The following is a 17,548-nucleotide window of genomic DNA, read 5'->3' on the forward strand; positions in this document are numbered from 1 at the left end:
TTTACAAAATTATCTATTTACTTTTAGAAGCGGACGTTTTTTATATTACCTTATGGAATCAAAATTTGTCACCTACTCTGTTCATGCTTGAGGTAAGCTCCAAAGGCTGGTCCCAGATCAGGCGCAATGAGCTATATGAATTTTAATGAAAGGAAGAAAGGCACTCAGTTAATCCATATCATCTCCAATTGAAAATTTCCTGTTCTACTATGTTATTACTTTGAGTAGGATGGGGCCTGCACATAGCCACCTTTCATAAAATTTGGTCCCTACTCTGTTGATTCTTGATGAAGATCACCGCTCGTGCAGCACTTGTGAGGTTAGTTTTTGTTTGGCGTGCCTGTGAAAGCTTGTCCTTACTCGAGCGTCACTTGAGAGCTGAGTTCATTCGTAAGCTAGGATAGCAGGTTATCCCGAATTATAGTAAAGATTCCACTCAAGCTGAGAATTGTTGTTTAGCGGGGGCGGTTGTTTCGCGTTTATCGTTGAGTAGTTGAAACGTTTACCGATGCTCTGGCGGTGACGCATACCAACAAGCTGCCTCTGCAGAAAGTGTCAGGATGAGAAGGAAGTAGATATCCAAGACTGCAGACAAAGCGACTCAGATCTTTGGGCGCACAGTTTCTCGACATTCTAACATAATTTGGAGATGTGGATCTTTGTACTCGGCACTCACTGGAGGCATTCATAATGGACAAAAATATCTCCGAGTAGAAGTTTGGGAAGTTTGTATCGACGCCTTATCAACCTTACCTACTTCAGGTTTCGAGTATTTGCCATTTTTTCTGGATATTTTTTAATATCAGAACAATTCAACAAATTTCAAAATAGTAAATGTAGTCCCACCAAGCCAAATCTGACTCAACCATCAAAGTTTAAGTTGCTTTCACTTCAGTATCTTTCAGAAGGAAATTTTAGTCGTGAAGAAAGCAGCAGAAATTCTAGAGGACGCGTGCTTAAGCTGCTGTGGCGTCAATATATATATTTATAGTCAGACGGCGATCAAGGCAATAATTTCAAACCATACTTCATCACGATGTATCCTGAAATGCATAACAGCAATGGAGGATGGTACTGAGAAGGAAGGCAATGAGAAGGCTGATGAATTGGCAAAATAGTGTGCAGCACTCTATGAATCAACAGTAATCCGTCTGAGAGAACTCAAAGGGAGACAGGAATTTCAAATGATCCGTCAAGCTAGAAAGGCGTGGACAGCAGCGCGGGTCTCCAAAATATCTAAGATAATGCGCAAATCCTACGACGTTAAACCCGCAAAGTTGTTCAAATCTCTAAGAAGAGAATAGTTAAGGCTCACGATAGGCATATTAACTGGACACTGCCTTCTCACATATGAGCTTATAAGTAAGGCCGCGACAGTAAGAGCAGATGTAGGAAGTGCGAGCTGTAGGAAGAAACGTTTGAGCACGTTCTGTTTTCGTGTGCTGTGCTCCTGAGTTAGAGGCACTACCTATTAGGGGCGGCTGAGTTCCCTAATATGGATGCAGAAAGTAAGCTAAGTCCTAGAAAACTTCTATTATTTTCCAAAGGGATGGAATTTTTTCTATAACATAAGTCCTGATGCCTAACTGAGGTTCCGCTAAACCAATTCTGGTAACTATTTGGACACATACAGTCTATGTGAGGCCTTTATTGGCCGGCCAGTTCAAACTAATATATTGTAACGAATTTAGTGAAACTCCGTTTATTTTACACCTTCTGCTAACGTTCGTATCGCTAAACTGTTGAATAAATAACTTCAATATTCAGTAATGCAAAATGGCCTTTATTAAAGTACTTCAGAATAACACTGATACTTCACAACCAATCTCTTGCTTAAATCAAACAGATTGCCATGCCTCAGCTGGTGTTGCTTTTATACTCTTAAGTTTCCTCGTTTGCATATTTCTAGGCGTTTCTAGAATTTACTATTTGTTTACCAGCTATTAATTCACCAGCTATAACTACAGATGCACGCCTATAGCCTCTAATATACGCGTGTATATGTGAGTGGTACTTGCACAAATGATTGCCTACTTTTGTGAGCATCTCAGATAAGATATATTCATGTGTTTGTGCGTTTCTCTCCGCTGCGTGTACGTACATACATGTAGACATAATGATTGTTCCACCGATGATTGCCTACTTTTGGGAGTATCTCAGATATATGCATGTGTTTGTGCGTTTCTCTCCGCTGCTTGTATGGACATATGGATAGACATAATGATTGATTTGTTGATGTGCATACAAGTCACTTCTTAGTATCGGCTTAGAGATGATAGCATCCCTTAGTGTTGCTAATATCCGTCACAATATCAAAAGTAAGGCTTTTTGATATATTATTATGGTTAGTCATTTAATGGCCCATAAAAATTTAAGTAAAAAAAGTTTAACAATGAACAAATCGTAAAAACAAAATTTCAAATGCCAAACGCAATACAAAGCACAATGTACTCGGGCGAAGTAACAAGCACTCAGGAAACACACACGCATAAAGTACAAAAACAAATGTGAGATGAAGCAAAAAATTATAAATGTGCAAATAGCATTAGAAATATGAAAACAAGGAAAGGATATGGAATTGAAAGCAGTCAATGCACCAAGAAGAGTATGTGGCAAAGGTGAGCGAGGACAGGATTGCCGCAAGGATATATGAAGGTTCACTTCAAATAGCAATGTGCCATTGATTTAGAGAAACAGTGAAATGCATTTAAACAATGACTGGAAATAAGAAATGACAAACGACAAAAATGGGGAAATGTGAAAATAGAAGAAGTAGATATTATTTATAAACACATCACAGAAAAATAATAAAAGCAAGCAAATATGCAGAAAAAGAAAATATTACGGAAAGCAAAATAAAAGCATGCAAAAAAGGGTTGTATATTCCAAAAAGTAGCCATATGTAAGTAAAAACCAAAAAATATGTCACAGGACTTTTTCTAAGAAAGCAGTTCAATAAAAAAGGACAAAAAGCAAACCAAGAAAAGTATGTTAGAAAAGATATAAACTGAGCGAGGGAGGATATTTATTTTTTGGATTTCACTCAACTGCAATTACATCAAAGCAATGGCAGCTTTATATTTATGAACATTGTCGGTGTAATGTTGTACGCACATACACACACGCAACTATAACAATAAACAACAAAAATGACAAAGACTGCACAATTCGACATTTTGCAACGAAATTGCAATTTTACTTAACGAAAGCAGCAGCAAGCAATTTCATTGCCTTCATTGCTTTTATTGTACAATACTGTTTATTTGTTGTTGCAGTGGGAGGAAAGAAGAATTCATGACAAAAGGCATATGACAACATATGTGTGCCACACACACATGCATAAACGCTTAAATGCAACATAGCTTTCAGTTGGCGTACATTAGGATGGGTCGAAGTAAAGCTTAAATCTAATTTTACAAAGCAAAATTGCTTTTCATAATGTGCTTTATTTTGTATTAATCTACCAAAAACACAAGAAACGAGTTTTTTTACGTAAGTAATTACTTGACGGACATATAGATTTTAAGATAATATTCTAGATGAATTATAAAAACACGCCAAAAATTCATTTAGCGACAAATCGGAGAAGCAGTAAATTTTCTGAAGAATGAAATTTTGGGAAAGTTGAAGGTTGTGGGAATCACAAAGGCGGATTAATCAAAAGCGCATGAAATTCGTTTGTCTAGAAAGCAATGAAGAGACGTTTAGGCTGTAGCAAGGCCGTTGGGATAAAGAACAACGAGGCATCTAGACTGCGAAACAAATCACATTTCGACGTCTGAGTGGAATATCACCCTATCCTCGCTGCGAATTCGTAACCGCCCTTTTCTAGAATTCGGTAGAGGAAAGACTTATCTCTGAATTTTTTTATAAATGTCAAAACGTATTGAATTTAATCTCAGATAGAATGCTTTTGAAACAAATAGGGCGTTCTTGCACCGTTTTCTGGGATAGGGCATTTTTGAAACATATTCTGAAATATGACGTTATTCAAATGTTTTCTGGGAAATGCCTGCAGCCGAGATAGGTTTATATTCCAGTCAGCAGTAGATATGTTGAAGCATGAAGTACAAGAAGCTTTGGAAAATTAAACAACTTTACTCGAATAATCAAGAGGTTGATAAGCGCAATACAAACTTTATAGCTTCGAAGCTTCCGCAATCCAATTATAAATGTGAATATATCATACACATATTTAACAGGCGAGGCTCTGGCGACCCCAAGTTTCTCATGGAACTAGGCGGTGGGGTGGGCCGTATGGCCTAGAAGGTTTAATGTGGTCATATAAATCATTTCCGAGATGGTCGGGCTAGTATCTTAATGGCGCTTTGTTACCGGAACGTACCAGATTCTATATCAGGCAAAGAACGATGAACATCAATAACACTCCCAAAGCCTTCGGGGAGTGTCTTTGTCGTCAAAACAGCAAAAACAACATTCAGAATACGGCTTCTTCAAATGTACGTGATAGAGCCTGAACTGACAATAGCTCGGATGAAGAGCCCGCTATATCACTGCCAATAATGTTACATCAATAATTGTCAGCTTCCCAGAAGTGTGAAAACGAGTCAGGGGCTTCGTGAAAGCTACATTCTGAGCAAAACCTTGGTACCTGGACACAGAGGCAACAGACGGTTCTTAAAAAACTAAGTAATGCGAAAAAGCTGTGTGCAGCTGGCACCACAAAAAAATAATTTTTTTGTCTATGATGTCCTTCGTATATATATTGAAGGCTTCAAAGTGGATAACAAGTTGGGAAGCAGTATCTTTGCACCTTAGCTGGGGTAGAATCTATCCTTTAGCCGGTGGCCACTCTAATCTAGTCTAACTTTCTGGCCCTCCTAGCTTAGGACTAGATCAATTCTGGACCTTGTATCTCCTAGTAAACTTCTCCGTGTACTTATGACAACTGCAACCTTGTCTGCCTACGCCATAACTTTAACAGGTCACACATAAAACCATTTGAGCAGTTCACAGAAGAGGTGGCAATTTTGATAGCCTAGTCTTAGGGAAAAAAAATTCGGAAAAAAATGTTCAAGTTGAAAAACCACCATAATCAAAATAAAAGCAATATTATTTTTTTATCACCTTGTTTCGTTTGTCCAAGGTTAGCTCAGAATAAATGCATGAGCGAGGTGAAATAACATTTAAGGAAATGTTTTACCTATCGCAATTTACTGTTATAATACTCCTTTCAATGGCTATAAATATAAGTTGGTTTGCAAAAATGCCTCAGCATAGCAGTTTACAGAATCGCCCACCCCCAGCGGGTTAGTGGGCTTAGAACATACACCCGGCAGGTATGCCTGTCGTAAGAGCCGACTAAAATACCAAGTTGTTTCAAAGGGTTGTGTAGCGCAATCCGTTCAAGAGGTTTCCAGCGCAATTTGTAGCTTCTCCAACCCAATTGACAACCTCACCCACCCGTGGCGAATCCTGTTTTAGCAGCCGAGACTCTGGGGACCCCAATTTCCTCATGTATCTAAGGGGTGGGAGGACAGTATAGCCTTGAAGATTTTATGTGGTCGTTGTGAATTGTTCCCGAGGTCGGGCTAGTACCACAATACAGCTTGTACGTACCTGAAAGTATCTGTATCCTGTAAAGGACCATCAACATCGGGAAGTTTCCTTATCGCTACAACAATAACAACAATAATATGGAATTGCACCTATCAAAAGTGTTTCTGTATTGTGCCAATTCCTTCGCCTATAGAAAATTTTTAAACAAGTAAGGAAGGCTAAGTTCGGGTGTAACCGAACATTACATATTCAGTTGAGAGCTATGGAGACAAAATAAGGAAAATCACCCTGTAGGAAAATGAACCTAGGGTAACCCTGGAATGTGGTTGTATGACATGTGTATCAAAAGGAAGGTATTAAAGAGTATTTTAAGAGAGAGTAGGCCATAGTTCTATAGATGGTCGCCATTTAGGGATATCGCCATAAAGGTGGACCAGGGCTGACTCTAGAATTTGTTTGTACGATATGGGTATCAAATGAAAGGTGTTACTGAGCATTTTAAGAGGGAGTGGGCCTTATGTTTATCGGTGGACGCCTTTTCAAGATATCGCCATTAAGGTGGACCAGGGGTGACTCTAGAATGTGTTTGTACGATATGGGTATCAAATGAAAGGTGGTAATGTGTATTTCAAAAGGGAATGGGCTTTAGTTCTATAGGTGAACGCCTTTTCGAGAAATCGCCATAAAGGTGGACCAGGGGTGACTCTAGAATATGTTTGTACGAAATGGGTATCAAATGAAAGGTGTTACTGAGCATTTTAAGAGGGAGTGGGCCTTATGTTTATCGGTGGACGCCTTTTCAAGATATCGCCATTAAGGTGGACCAGGGGTGACTCTAGAATGTGTTTGTACGATATGGGTATCAAATGAAAGGTGGTAATGTGTATTTCAAAAGGGAATGGGCTTTAGTTCTATAGGTGGACGCCGTTTCGAGAAATCGCCATAAAGGTGGACCAGGGGTGACTCTAGAATATGTTTGTACGAAATGGGTATCAAATGAAAGGTGTTACTGAGCATTTTAAGAGGGAGTGGGCCTTATGTTTATCGGTGGACGCCTTTTCAAGATATCGCCATTAAGGTGGACCAGGGGTGACTCTAGAATGTGTTTGTACGATATGGGTATCAAATGAAAGGTGGTAATGTGTATTTCAAAAGGGAATGGGCTTTAGTTCTATAGGTGGACGCCGTTTCGAGATATCGCCATAAAGGTGGACCAGGGGTGTCTCTAGAATGAGTTTGTACGATATGGGAATCAAATGAAAGGTGTTACTGAGCATTTTAAGAGGGAGTGGGCATTAGGTCTATAGGTGGACGCCTTTTCGAGATATCGCCATTAGGGTGGGCCAGGGGTGACTCTAGAATGTTTGTACGATATGGGTATCAAACGAAAAGTGTTACTGAGCATTTTAAGAGGGAGTGGGCATTAGGTCTATAGATGGACGCCTTTTCGAAATGTCGCCATTAGGGTGGGCCAGGGGTGACTCTAGAATGTGTTTGTATGATATGGGTATCAAATGAAAGATGGCAATGAGTATTTTAAAAGGGAGTAATCCTTAGTTCTATAGGTGGACGCCTTTTCGAGATATATCCATAAAGGTGGACCAAGGGTGACTCTAGAATGTTTGTACGATATGGGTATCAAACGAAAGGTGTTACTGAGCATTTTAAGAGGGAGTGAGCGTGAGGTCTATAGGTGGACGCCTTTTCGAGATATCGTCATTAGGGTGGGCCAGGAGCGACTCTAAAATGTGTTTGTACGATATGGGTATCAAACGAAGGGTGTTACTGAGCATTTTAAGAGGGAGTGGGCATTAGGTCTATAGGTGGACGCCTTTTCGAGATATCGCCATTAGGGTGGGCCAGGGGTGACTCTAGGATGTTTGTACGGTATGGGTATCAAATGAAAGATGGTAATGAGTATTTTAAAAGGGAGTAATCCTTAGTTCTATAGGTGGACGCCTTTTCGAGATATCTCCATAAAGGTGGACCAAGGGTGACTCTAGAATGGTTGTACGATATGGGTATCAAACGAAAGGTGTTACTGAGCATTTTAAGAGGGAGTGGGCATTAGGGATATAGGTGGACGCCTTTTCGAGACATCGCCATTAGGGTGGGCCAGGGGTGACTCTAGAATGTTTGTACGATATGGGTATCAAACGAAAGGTGTTACTAAGCATTTTAAGAGGGAGTGGGCATTAGGTCTATAGGTGGACGTCTTTTCGAGATATCGCCATTAGGGTGGGCCAGGGATGACTCTAGAGTGTGTTTGTACGATATGGATATCAAATTAAAGGTATTAATGAGGGTTTTAAAAGCGAGTGGCCCTTAGATGTATATGTGAAGGCGTTCTCGCGATATCGACCAAAATGTGGACCAGGTGATACAGAAAATCATCTGTCGGGTACTGATAATTTATTTATATATGCAATACCACTAACAGCATTCCTGCCAAGATTCCAAGGGCTGTTGATTTCGGCTTGTAGAACTTTTTCATTTTCTTCTACTTAATATGGTAGGTGTCACACCCATTTTACAAAGTTTTTTTCCAAAGTTATATTTTGCGTCAATAAACCAATCCAGTTACCATGTTTCATCCCTTTTTCCGTATTTGGTATAGAATTATGGCATTTTTTTTATTTTTCGTAATTTTCGATATCGATAAAGTGGGCGTGGTTATGGTCGGATTTCGGCCATTTTTTATACCAAGATAAAGTGAGTTCAGATAAATACGTGGGCTAAGTTTAGTAAAGATATATCGGTTTTTGCTCAAGTTATTGTGTTAACGGCCGAGCGAAAGGACAGACGGTGGACTGTGTATAAAAACTGGGCGTGGCTTCCACCGATTTCGCCCATTTTCACAGAGAACAGTTACCGTCGTAGAATCTATGCCCTACCAAATTTGAGAAGGATTGGTAAATTTTTGTTCGACTTATGGCATTAAAATATTCTAGACCAACTAAATGAAAATGGGCGGAGACACACCCATTTTGAAATTTTCTTTTATTTTTGTATTTTGTTGCATCATATCATTACTGGAGTTGAATTTTGACTTAATTTACTTATATACAGTAAAGATATTAAATTTTTTGTTAAAATTTGAATTAAAAAAAATTTTTTTTTAAAAAGTGGGCGTGTTCTTCATCCAATTTTGCTAATTTTTATTTAGCATATATATAGTAATAGTAGTAACGTTCCTGCCAAATTTCATCATGATATCTTCAACGACTGCCAAATTACAGCTTGCAAAACTTTTAAATTACCTTCTTGTAAAAGTGGGCGGTGCCACGCCCATTGTCCAAAATCTTACTAATTTTCTATTCTGCGTCATAACGGCAACCCATCTACCAAGTTTCATCGCTTTAACCGCCTTTGGCAATGAATTATCGTATTTTTTTTGTTTTTTCGAAAAAGTGGGCGTGGTTATAGTCCGATATCGTCCATTTTAAATAGCGATCTGAAATGAGTGCCCAGGAATCTACATACCAAATTTCATCAAGATACCTCAAAATTTACTCAAGTTATCGTATTAACGGACAGACGGACGGACGGACGGACGGACGGACATGGCTCAATCAAATTTTTTTTCGATACTGATGATTTTGATATATGGAAGTCTATATCTATCTCGATTCCTTTATACCTGTACAACCAACCGTTATCCAATCAAAGTTAATATACTCTGTGAGCTCTGCTCAACTGAGTATAACAAATCAATCATACTCTTAAAACCCTACCCCATTCTAATACATTTCCATACAAACACGCATACATAAATATCTAACAAATTGCAAGTAAATCTCACAAAGCCACATCCAATGCGCCGTATAGTTGAAACCATATAAAATTTATTCTACCACAAGTTACGAGATTAAATTGAAAACAAAAGATAGTTACAACAATAACACAAACAGTAGTGAATGTAAGAAAAATATTTTTGTTGCACAAACTGTCAGTTGAAATAAATAGAAAATTGCTGAGTTAGTGAGTGATATTTATTTCCTATTTTTTGCACTTTTTTGGTTTTTGTCTTTTACAGCGCAACTGTCGAATTTATTATTTTCACATCTTTAGCTTCCTTTTTTATTTCCTTGACTTTTTGTCGGTTTATATTGTTTTTCACACAATTTTTTCTACAAAAGCGATTTTCTTGCAAACATTTCTGGGAAATTACATTGAAAAATTGCTAAGAAATTTCACTTAATATTTTTTAGAAGAATGCCAAGGGCTTTTGGTGATTCAGAATGAAATGCCTTAAATTGCAGAGCGTTGGTAAAGGAATTGGCGTGATGATACATATGTATGTATGTGTATATTAGCACAAGAAGAGGAAAAACAGGAAGTACGTATAAATACTTGCAACGGATGTAATCGTTGAAGGAAAAATACGCCAATGGCTAGTAAGCTGAGAGGAAGCAGATAATTGAAAAGAAGACATTTTCAAAATATATTTTAAAAATAATACTATTTTGCGCTTTATATGAAGCTTTAATGGAAGAGTATGTACATAAGAATATATGCATGTACATATTTACTAGCATACCAGGCCGCGAACATTGTTCTGCCCTAACTATGGCCTATCTGCATAACTTTTAAGATGTGTTTTCTTTTTACTCTTCCTCCCCTCTCTTCATCTTTTCTTTATACCTTTACCCGTTCCTCTTTCTGCGTCTCGTTCTCCCTTTCCGTCGTTTTCATCCCTTATTTTCTCTATAGCTCCCTCTCCTTCTCACTCCCTCGCTCCATCTATTCCTATCTCTATATTTTCGTTTTACTCTATCCTTTTCTCAGTATCTTTATCCGTCCTCGTTTTTCTTCTCTCTAGTTGTTTTTACTCTTCCCTATTCCTTATTCCCAGTCGCAAATCCAGCCCCATTCCAAGTGGGTTGTATGTATTTGTTAATGCTTTTTCAAAGTTGACCAACCCTTACCATATAGGGGGTATGAGAAAGTGATCCCATTCTCAAACCTACACAATATGCACACGAAATTTCAAAAGAATCGGTCCAACCCTTTCAAAGGAGTTCAACCACAAAAGTTGTGACACGACAATTTTATATATAAGACAAGCAGAACCGATAGACGTTTTTCTGATCAACTTTGGTCCATCGGCCCAAATTTTAAGAAGTGTTTAACTCTAACTCTCCCTACCCCTTACACCCCTTTTTCTTTATCTTTTTATTCACTCCCCTCTCTACGTCTCTCTCTTTATCTCCGTCTTTTCCATCCCTTCTTTCCTCTATAGCTCCCTCTCCTTCTCCCTCCGCCTTTCCATCTATCCGTATATCTCTTTCTTCATCCGACTATATCTCTTTCTCAGTCTCTTTCTCCTTCCCTCATTTTTCTTCTCTGTAGCTCTTTTTATTCATCTTCATTCCTTGTTCCCAGTCCCAGTTCAAGTTCCAAAGGGCTTTACGTATTTTTGAATGCTGTTTCATAAAAAAATAAAATCCCAAAAATTGTTTTTAAAAAAAATTAAGGGTGGGCCACTCTTACCATTTAGAGCATGAAAAATAGATGACATATGATTCTCGAAACTACTCAATAGGCCTACAAAATTTCTTGATATAGGCCATGAAGGATTAGGCTAGTCGTAAGTTTAAGGAACCTGTTGCCGGGCTAAAATAGGATCTCAATACAATGCGAAGGCACATGCGTGCATGTTTTGCAGGTTAGATGAAAACTATATTTTTGCGCGATGAACTTTATAGGCATGCACGTACTCGCACGTAAACATATGAAAATTCGAAGTTAGGGTCGAGGGATCCAAGGGGTTGATAAGCACAATACAAAGCTTTAAAGCTTCAAAGCTACCGCATCCCAATTTTCAACCTCACCTACGCGAGGGGAATCCTGTTACAAATATGAATGTAACATACATATGTATTTAGCAGACAAGACTCTGGCGACCCCAAGTTCCTTATCAAACTAGAGAGTGGAGAGGGCGGGATGGCCTAGAAGGTTTAATGTGGTCATGTAAATCGTTCCCGAAATGGTCGGGCTAGTATCTTAATGGTGCTTTGTTGCCGGAACGTTCTGAATCTATATCCTACAAAGGAGCATGAACGTCGATAACACCCTCAAAGCCTTCGGGGAGTGTCTTTATCGTTAAACGCGTTCAAACGCATCAAATTTGCATTTTTTTCTACTTTCATACGTTTTCATGCAAGTAGCAGCCAACTTCCTGTTAATTATTTCTTTAGATAATACAGAATTAATTTGTGGTAAATTTTTGCGATTTTGTAGTGTCTTTTTGAATATTTAATTGTTACGCAAACATGTTTATTTAAATTTTTGCTTGTATTTCATGTACTCTGAATAAAATAAGTTGAACAAAATTAATACGAAAATTGGTGAAATTTTGTAAAACATTTTTATTTAATACAGACAGAATACTATAAGAATCACCAAAACCTTTACTTGTACGTTGAAATTTAGTGGTCTTAATATTTATTGAAAAAGATCGCAAATAACTCATTTTTGATATCCTATACCACAGTAATCCGTTCATATATCTATCACTACGTTTGCACAGGTGATGTACATTACAAAGACAAAATGTTCATCAACTTTGGCAGATTTTGGAGACAATAAATTTTTCAATTTCATGGCTAGGCCATATTATGCGAATGAAAGATGACGCTCTGGCCAAGAAATTGTTTCTATCGGAACCCGCCTATGGAAGAATAGGTAGAGGGTGACCTCCACTCCGCTGGAAGGATCAGGTGGAAAAAGATTTAAAATCCTTTGGTGTGACCAATTGGCGCCGGTTAACAAAGAAAAGAAGCGACTGGTGCGCCTTGTTGGACGGCCATAACCGTTTAAACAGTTAAGCGCCAATTAAGTAAGTAAGTAAGTTTTTCGAATGGAAACACTTGACGTGAAGAGCCCCACATGTACATATGTACACCTTTGGAAAGGTAAAAAATTTAGCCTCATTTTCAGGTAAAGCAAAAAATATTTTGAATTGTGTTTCTCGGGAAAAATAAAAAAAATGTTTGCAGTTCGTCGATAAAAGCTTGATCGAAAAACACTTAATAACTATATCTATAATTACGAATCAATACAATAGAAATGTAGTATCGCGTATCGTAGTACGCTTTTGTTATGAAGTCTTGTTTTGCAAGCTGTTTTATTTAGCTTGAGTTGACATGCTGGGTGGTTGGCACGAATTTTGTTATTGAAATTTAAGTAACTTCCCGATAAACTACAAGCTTGAAACTTGGAATATAGTTCAGAACCCGATGACAATGCAATAATATGAAAAAAATCGCCGCTAGGTGGCGCAAGGATCGAGATATTCACAAAAATCGTATTTGTCGTCCGATTTGGCTCATATTTGGAACACATGATACATACAAGAATAGAAAGCGACCTATGAAAAAATCGCCGCTAGGTGGCGCCAGGATCGAGATATTCACAAAAATCGTATTTGTGGTCCGATTTGGCTCATATTTGGAACACTTAATACATACAAGAATAGAAAGCGACCTATGAAAAAAAATCGCCGCTAGGTGGCGCAATGATCTAGATATTCACAAAAAGTCGTATTTGCGGTCCGATTTGGCTCATATTTGGAACAGATATTACATACAAGAATAGAAAGCGACCTATGAAGAAAATCGCCGCTAGGTGGCGCAAGGGTCGAGATATTCAAAAAAAATCGTATTTGTGGTCCGATTTGGTCCATATTTGGAACACATAATACATACACGAATAGAAAGCGACCTATGATGTTCTATTTGGCTCATATTTGGAACAAATATTACATACAGTCCGGTAGAAGTGACATCCAAATATTTTGGAGTTGGAGGAGGGACAAGCATACGTGGCGCAGAGTCGAGTAAAGTCTTTGGAAGGATTATGCATCGAGGACTTAGATTGTAACAAATTTTAAGGAAAGAGTCCTTGCAATAATCGGTAACTAAATGTACAGAATAGAATGAGAAATAATAGGCAATTAAATAAATACTAAAGACTTGAACATAAAATAAATTTAAAAATATTTCAAGTTAAACGGTTTTATTGAAAACAATATTTGCATGAAGTAGTAATAATACTAAAAGCTAGAAAATAATTAGGTAAGTCCAAGGTTCTTGTTATCACACTCCTCATTAATCTAGGGCGTTGCTCAGACAATTAAATAAAAGCGCTGGATGCGTCAAATTTCTATTGATAGTCATAAGTAAGGCCAACTGAACCTTTTTAGAAAATTCACGCACCCAACGCTTTTACCTAATTGTCCGATCAACGCCCTATATTGATGGGGAGTGTGATTAATAATACCTACGACCTACATAATTATTTTCCAGCTTTTAGTGTTACTATTACTTCATGTAAGTATTGTTTTCAATAAAGCCGTTTAACTTAAACATTTTTTTTTTAATATTATATTTAGCATATAAGCTGACTCCCAATAAATAGTGCAACAATTCTACAAAGTTTCATCGATATTGGCTATATGAAAACTTACGTCTGATAAATAAATAAAAATAACCTCCGAAGATATTTTGAGATGGCGTCGTGCTCCTTTTAGTTCTTTCCTAGAAATTGGCGGGACGGGACCTGCTGGTTTTATGCCAACTTCAAATAGCAGAAATACACTATGATAAACTTTGAAAACTTTTTTCTCATTGAAACAATTTTTTTTAATTTTTCGATATTGCTTTGCCCGGTAATTGAACCCAGGATCTTCGGCGTGGTAGGCTGATACATTAGTTTTGTTCATTTTGTTTTTTATTGTTATTTTATTGACTTTATTAATTTTTAAAACAATTACTGTATTTCCTGAAATGCTCTAATTTATTTTGTTTTGCTTATATATATGTATTTTATTTTATTTTTATTTATAACGCATATCTGGACCAAAACAGCGATGAAATAAAAAAATGCAATGTTCAGAAAACGCGTAAAACTGTCTGCCTCGCCCATATGTGCCCATACAATTTATATTTTTTACAAAGTCTTTTCGCGCTGATTAGTGGAGTTATTAATAAATTCGGTAGCTATTGAATTGGGAAGCTTGGCGGTGCTCATAACTTCAAAATTTCAGAATTTTGAGTTAGCTCCCTTCTGATATTTTTTTTTTTTTTTGATTTATGGAAAAACTAAAATCAACAAATTTTGCTAAAGTATCTCCTATTTAGAGGACTGCCACCCCATCATCACCAAAACAGTTCGCAACATTTGTAATTTCAAATGGTTTATCCTGCAATCGAACCAAGATGAGTTGGGTTCAATAAGTTGTAGCAATGAGAAATAAAAGCCCTCTAGATACAATTCGTGGAGCATTTCTCTGAAATAGTGGTGGTCGCCCACTTCTTCTGCAGATAAGTATGAGTGTCGATCGGAACACTATCCAGGCCGTCTTCATCCATTCCTCTAACCCGGTTCAGCAAGCCTATAAACTTGTATTAAATACACTAAGTTGATATCTGCACAAAGGTCATGGTGCTTATTATTAACCTTTCTAGAGAACCATAAATCCTCCGAATAACTTATCACTCGAACACTCCAAGAGCTCTTCTTCTTTTGGCACCATTCATTATAATAGGCCATATACATATGAAGACTGGCCGAGGGCGCTGGGTTCCAATCCCGGGCACGGTAACGATTTTTTTGTTTTTTTCTTTTTAATGAACAACAAGTTTTTCTATTCGGGGTCGCCTCTCGGGAGTGATTTAACAAACACTTCGAGTGTATTTCTGCAATTAAAAGCTTCTCAGTGAAAATGCATCTGCCGTGCAGATGCTGCTTTAGTCGACATAGAACATATAGGTCGCGTCCCGCCAATTTGTAGGGAAAACTCAAAGGAACACGACGGAAATTAGGAAAGAAGCCCTGCTAAATCGCCGCAGGTAGTTATTATTATTATATTAGTTGTGGTAGTCTGAAAGACGTATATAACGTGATTTCGCCACATTCATGTCTATGCATATTTGGATATGAAAAAACCAACCGCGAGGTGCGGGCCTCTGTTGCTCTTATTCTACCTGAAGCCCACCCTCATGCCCACCTTTTAGGTGTCCACAAACCACAAAAAAATCAAGGTGGTAGGTTTCTACCGGTAAACGTGTACCACAAAAGGCCAATGCGTTGTTGGCCAACAAGGACGTGGCTGGTTTTCTTGGGATATAGGAGGTGTCATTCACACCGATTGTTTATTTTTTTACATAGTTTTACAAAATAACATAAATTACTTCGCTCACAAATTTCCCACAAATTTCCCACGCTCCGGAAAATTCCTACTATATTATACAATTTTCTTCCATCACTTACCTAAAGTTTTTGTCCATTGCGCCGTTGGCCTCCAATCGGGATAATGCTTTGGGAACAAATCACGCGTCCAGTAGGTGTGCAAGACAACCTTATAAACGGCAAGACGATCCAATTGACAACCACTTACCGGCAATGGCTGAGTGGGTGGTGTTTCAGTTGTTGACGTAACGGAAAATTTATTACCGTTATAATAAAAATTACGCTCGCTTGAGGCTGAAGAATCAACGCCACTAGAACGGCTGCTACTAAATTGATTGTTTTTGCTGGCATATTTGAAATAATTATTGTTGTAGCTATTGCTGCTATAGTCGATGTCATTGCTTAGTAATTGTTGGTGTTGTTGTTTTTGTTTTATTACACCTGATTTTGTTTGCTGTTGTGCTTGATTGTCAGCCACTGTGTAACTGTAAATGTTTGGATTCGATATAAATGATGGATTATAGCTATTGAAGAGTGCCGGCTGTGGTTGCGGTTCGGGTGCAGGTTCGGGTGATGGTACAGCGCTGCTAAAGCAAGCAAGTGCAAGCAGCAGCAGGATTAGTAAATTCAAGTTTTTGGATGCCATTTTTTTAAGAACAAGGAAATTTATTAATTGTGCTTATTGAGTAATAAAAAAATAACTATTTTCTTTTTTAGCACTTTTTTATGTTTATTTTTTTTACTTCACATTTTTTTTTTACTTTATTCTCACTTTCCATTAAACACTCATTTGACCCTCAGCTTTATTGAGTTTACGCACTAACACTCACATCAGCTCTACGCCGGCAAAAATAGATACTCGACTATTCAACAGATACAAATATTTTCTTTTTGTTGTTGCTATTCGTGCTCTATGTCGTCGTTGTGTTTAATTTTGTTGTTCGCAACCTCTTTTCTTTGATTTCATTGCTATTTATTTACTGCATGTTTGTTGTTGTTGCCGCACTCGTATTTCCATTTATTTTTAGTCAGCCTAAATTGTCACTCATCAATCAGCAGCAGATTTGTGTTGGAATTGTGACAAATTTTTAGCATCACATTCTCTGTCACGACCAACACACACACAATTCACCGGCTAAAGGTGTTCTCACTTTTTAATTTTTAGAATTACTTTTTTTATTTATAACATTCACAAAAACAATTTTTTACTTAATTTTCCAACTATTTTCACGTATACCGTTTACCAGTAGCAGTTTTGCACACACACACACACACTTTTACTCTCAATCCGTCTATATATTTCTACAAAAAATTTTTTTTCTTCTGATGAACGTCAACGTCAAAAAATCGAAGCGTTTTAATTCGTTTACCGTGCGCATTTAGCGCTTTATCGTTTCATACTGAAATCAAAATTTTCATCAGCTCCACCAAGTCCCAGCGAAAGCAGCAACAGCAACATTAGCACCAGCAGCAAGCAAGTTCCTGCCTATCAACCTGCACAAAATAATGCACACACTTGCAAACATATTTGAGTGAGCAAATTTTCCTCGCAGTATTTTTAGCATAAATTATAGTGGGAATTTCTCTTGACATGCAATAAAGAGCGGCAAATAATGAGAGCACTATTGTGGGGTAACATTTGCTCTCATTTAAGGTGGGTGTTTATTTTGTTTGTGTTATTTTTATTTTTTTAGCACTCGAGATGAGCAACAGCCTGTTGCCTGTTTTGGGAAATTTTTCATTACAATTTTGTTGTATTTTCTAAATATTTTCTTATAAAGTTAGTTGAAAGGGTTATTGAAATAAGGGATATTCTTGCAGAATGTAGGTAAGT

General features: G+C 37.6%; 1 protein-coding gene across 1 annotated transcript in view; it reads right to left on the minus strand.

Annotated features, from left to right (window-relative positions):
* The window catches only part of mspo (M-spondin), a 379,491-nt gene extending 362,367 nt beyond the window's left edge, over positions 1–17,124 (minus strand). Inside the window, exon 1 of the mRNA XM_067771342.1 lies at positions 15,796–17,124. Within this exon, the coding sequence (XP_067627443.1) occupies positions 15,796–16,360 (565 nt within the window). The 5' untranslated portion in view covers positions 16,361–17,124. The remainder of the gene's footprint in view (positions 1–15,795) is intronic.
* Between the last annotated feature and the right edge of the window lie 424 nt (positions 17,125–17,548).

Source organism: Eurosta solidaginis, chromosome 3 (genome assembly GCF_040869045.1).
Source record: "Eurosta solidaginis isolate ZX-2024a chromosome 3, ASM4086904v1, whole genome shotgun sequence".
Taxonomy (NCBI): domain Eukaryota; kingdom Metazoa; phylum Arthropoda; class Insecta; order Diptera; family Tephritidae; genus Eurosta; species Eurosta solidaginis.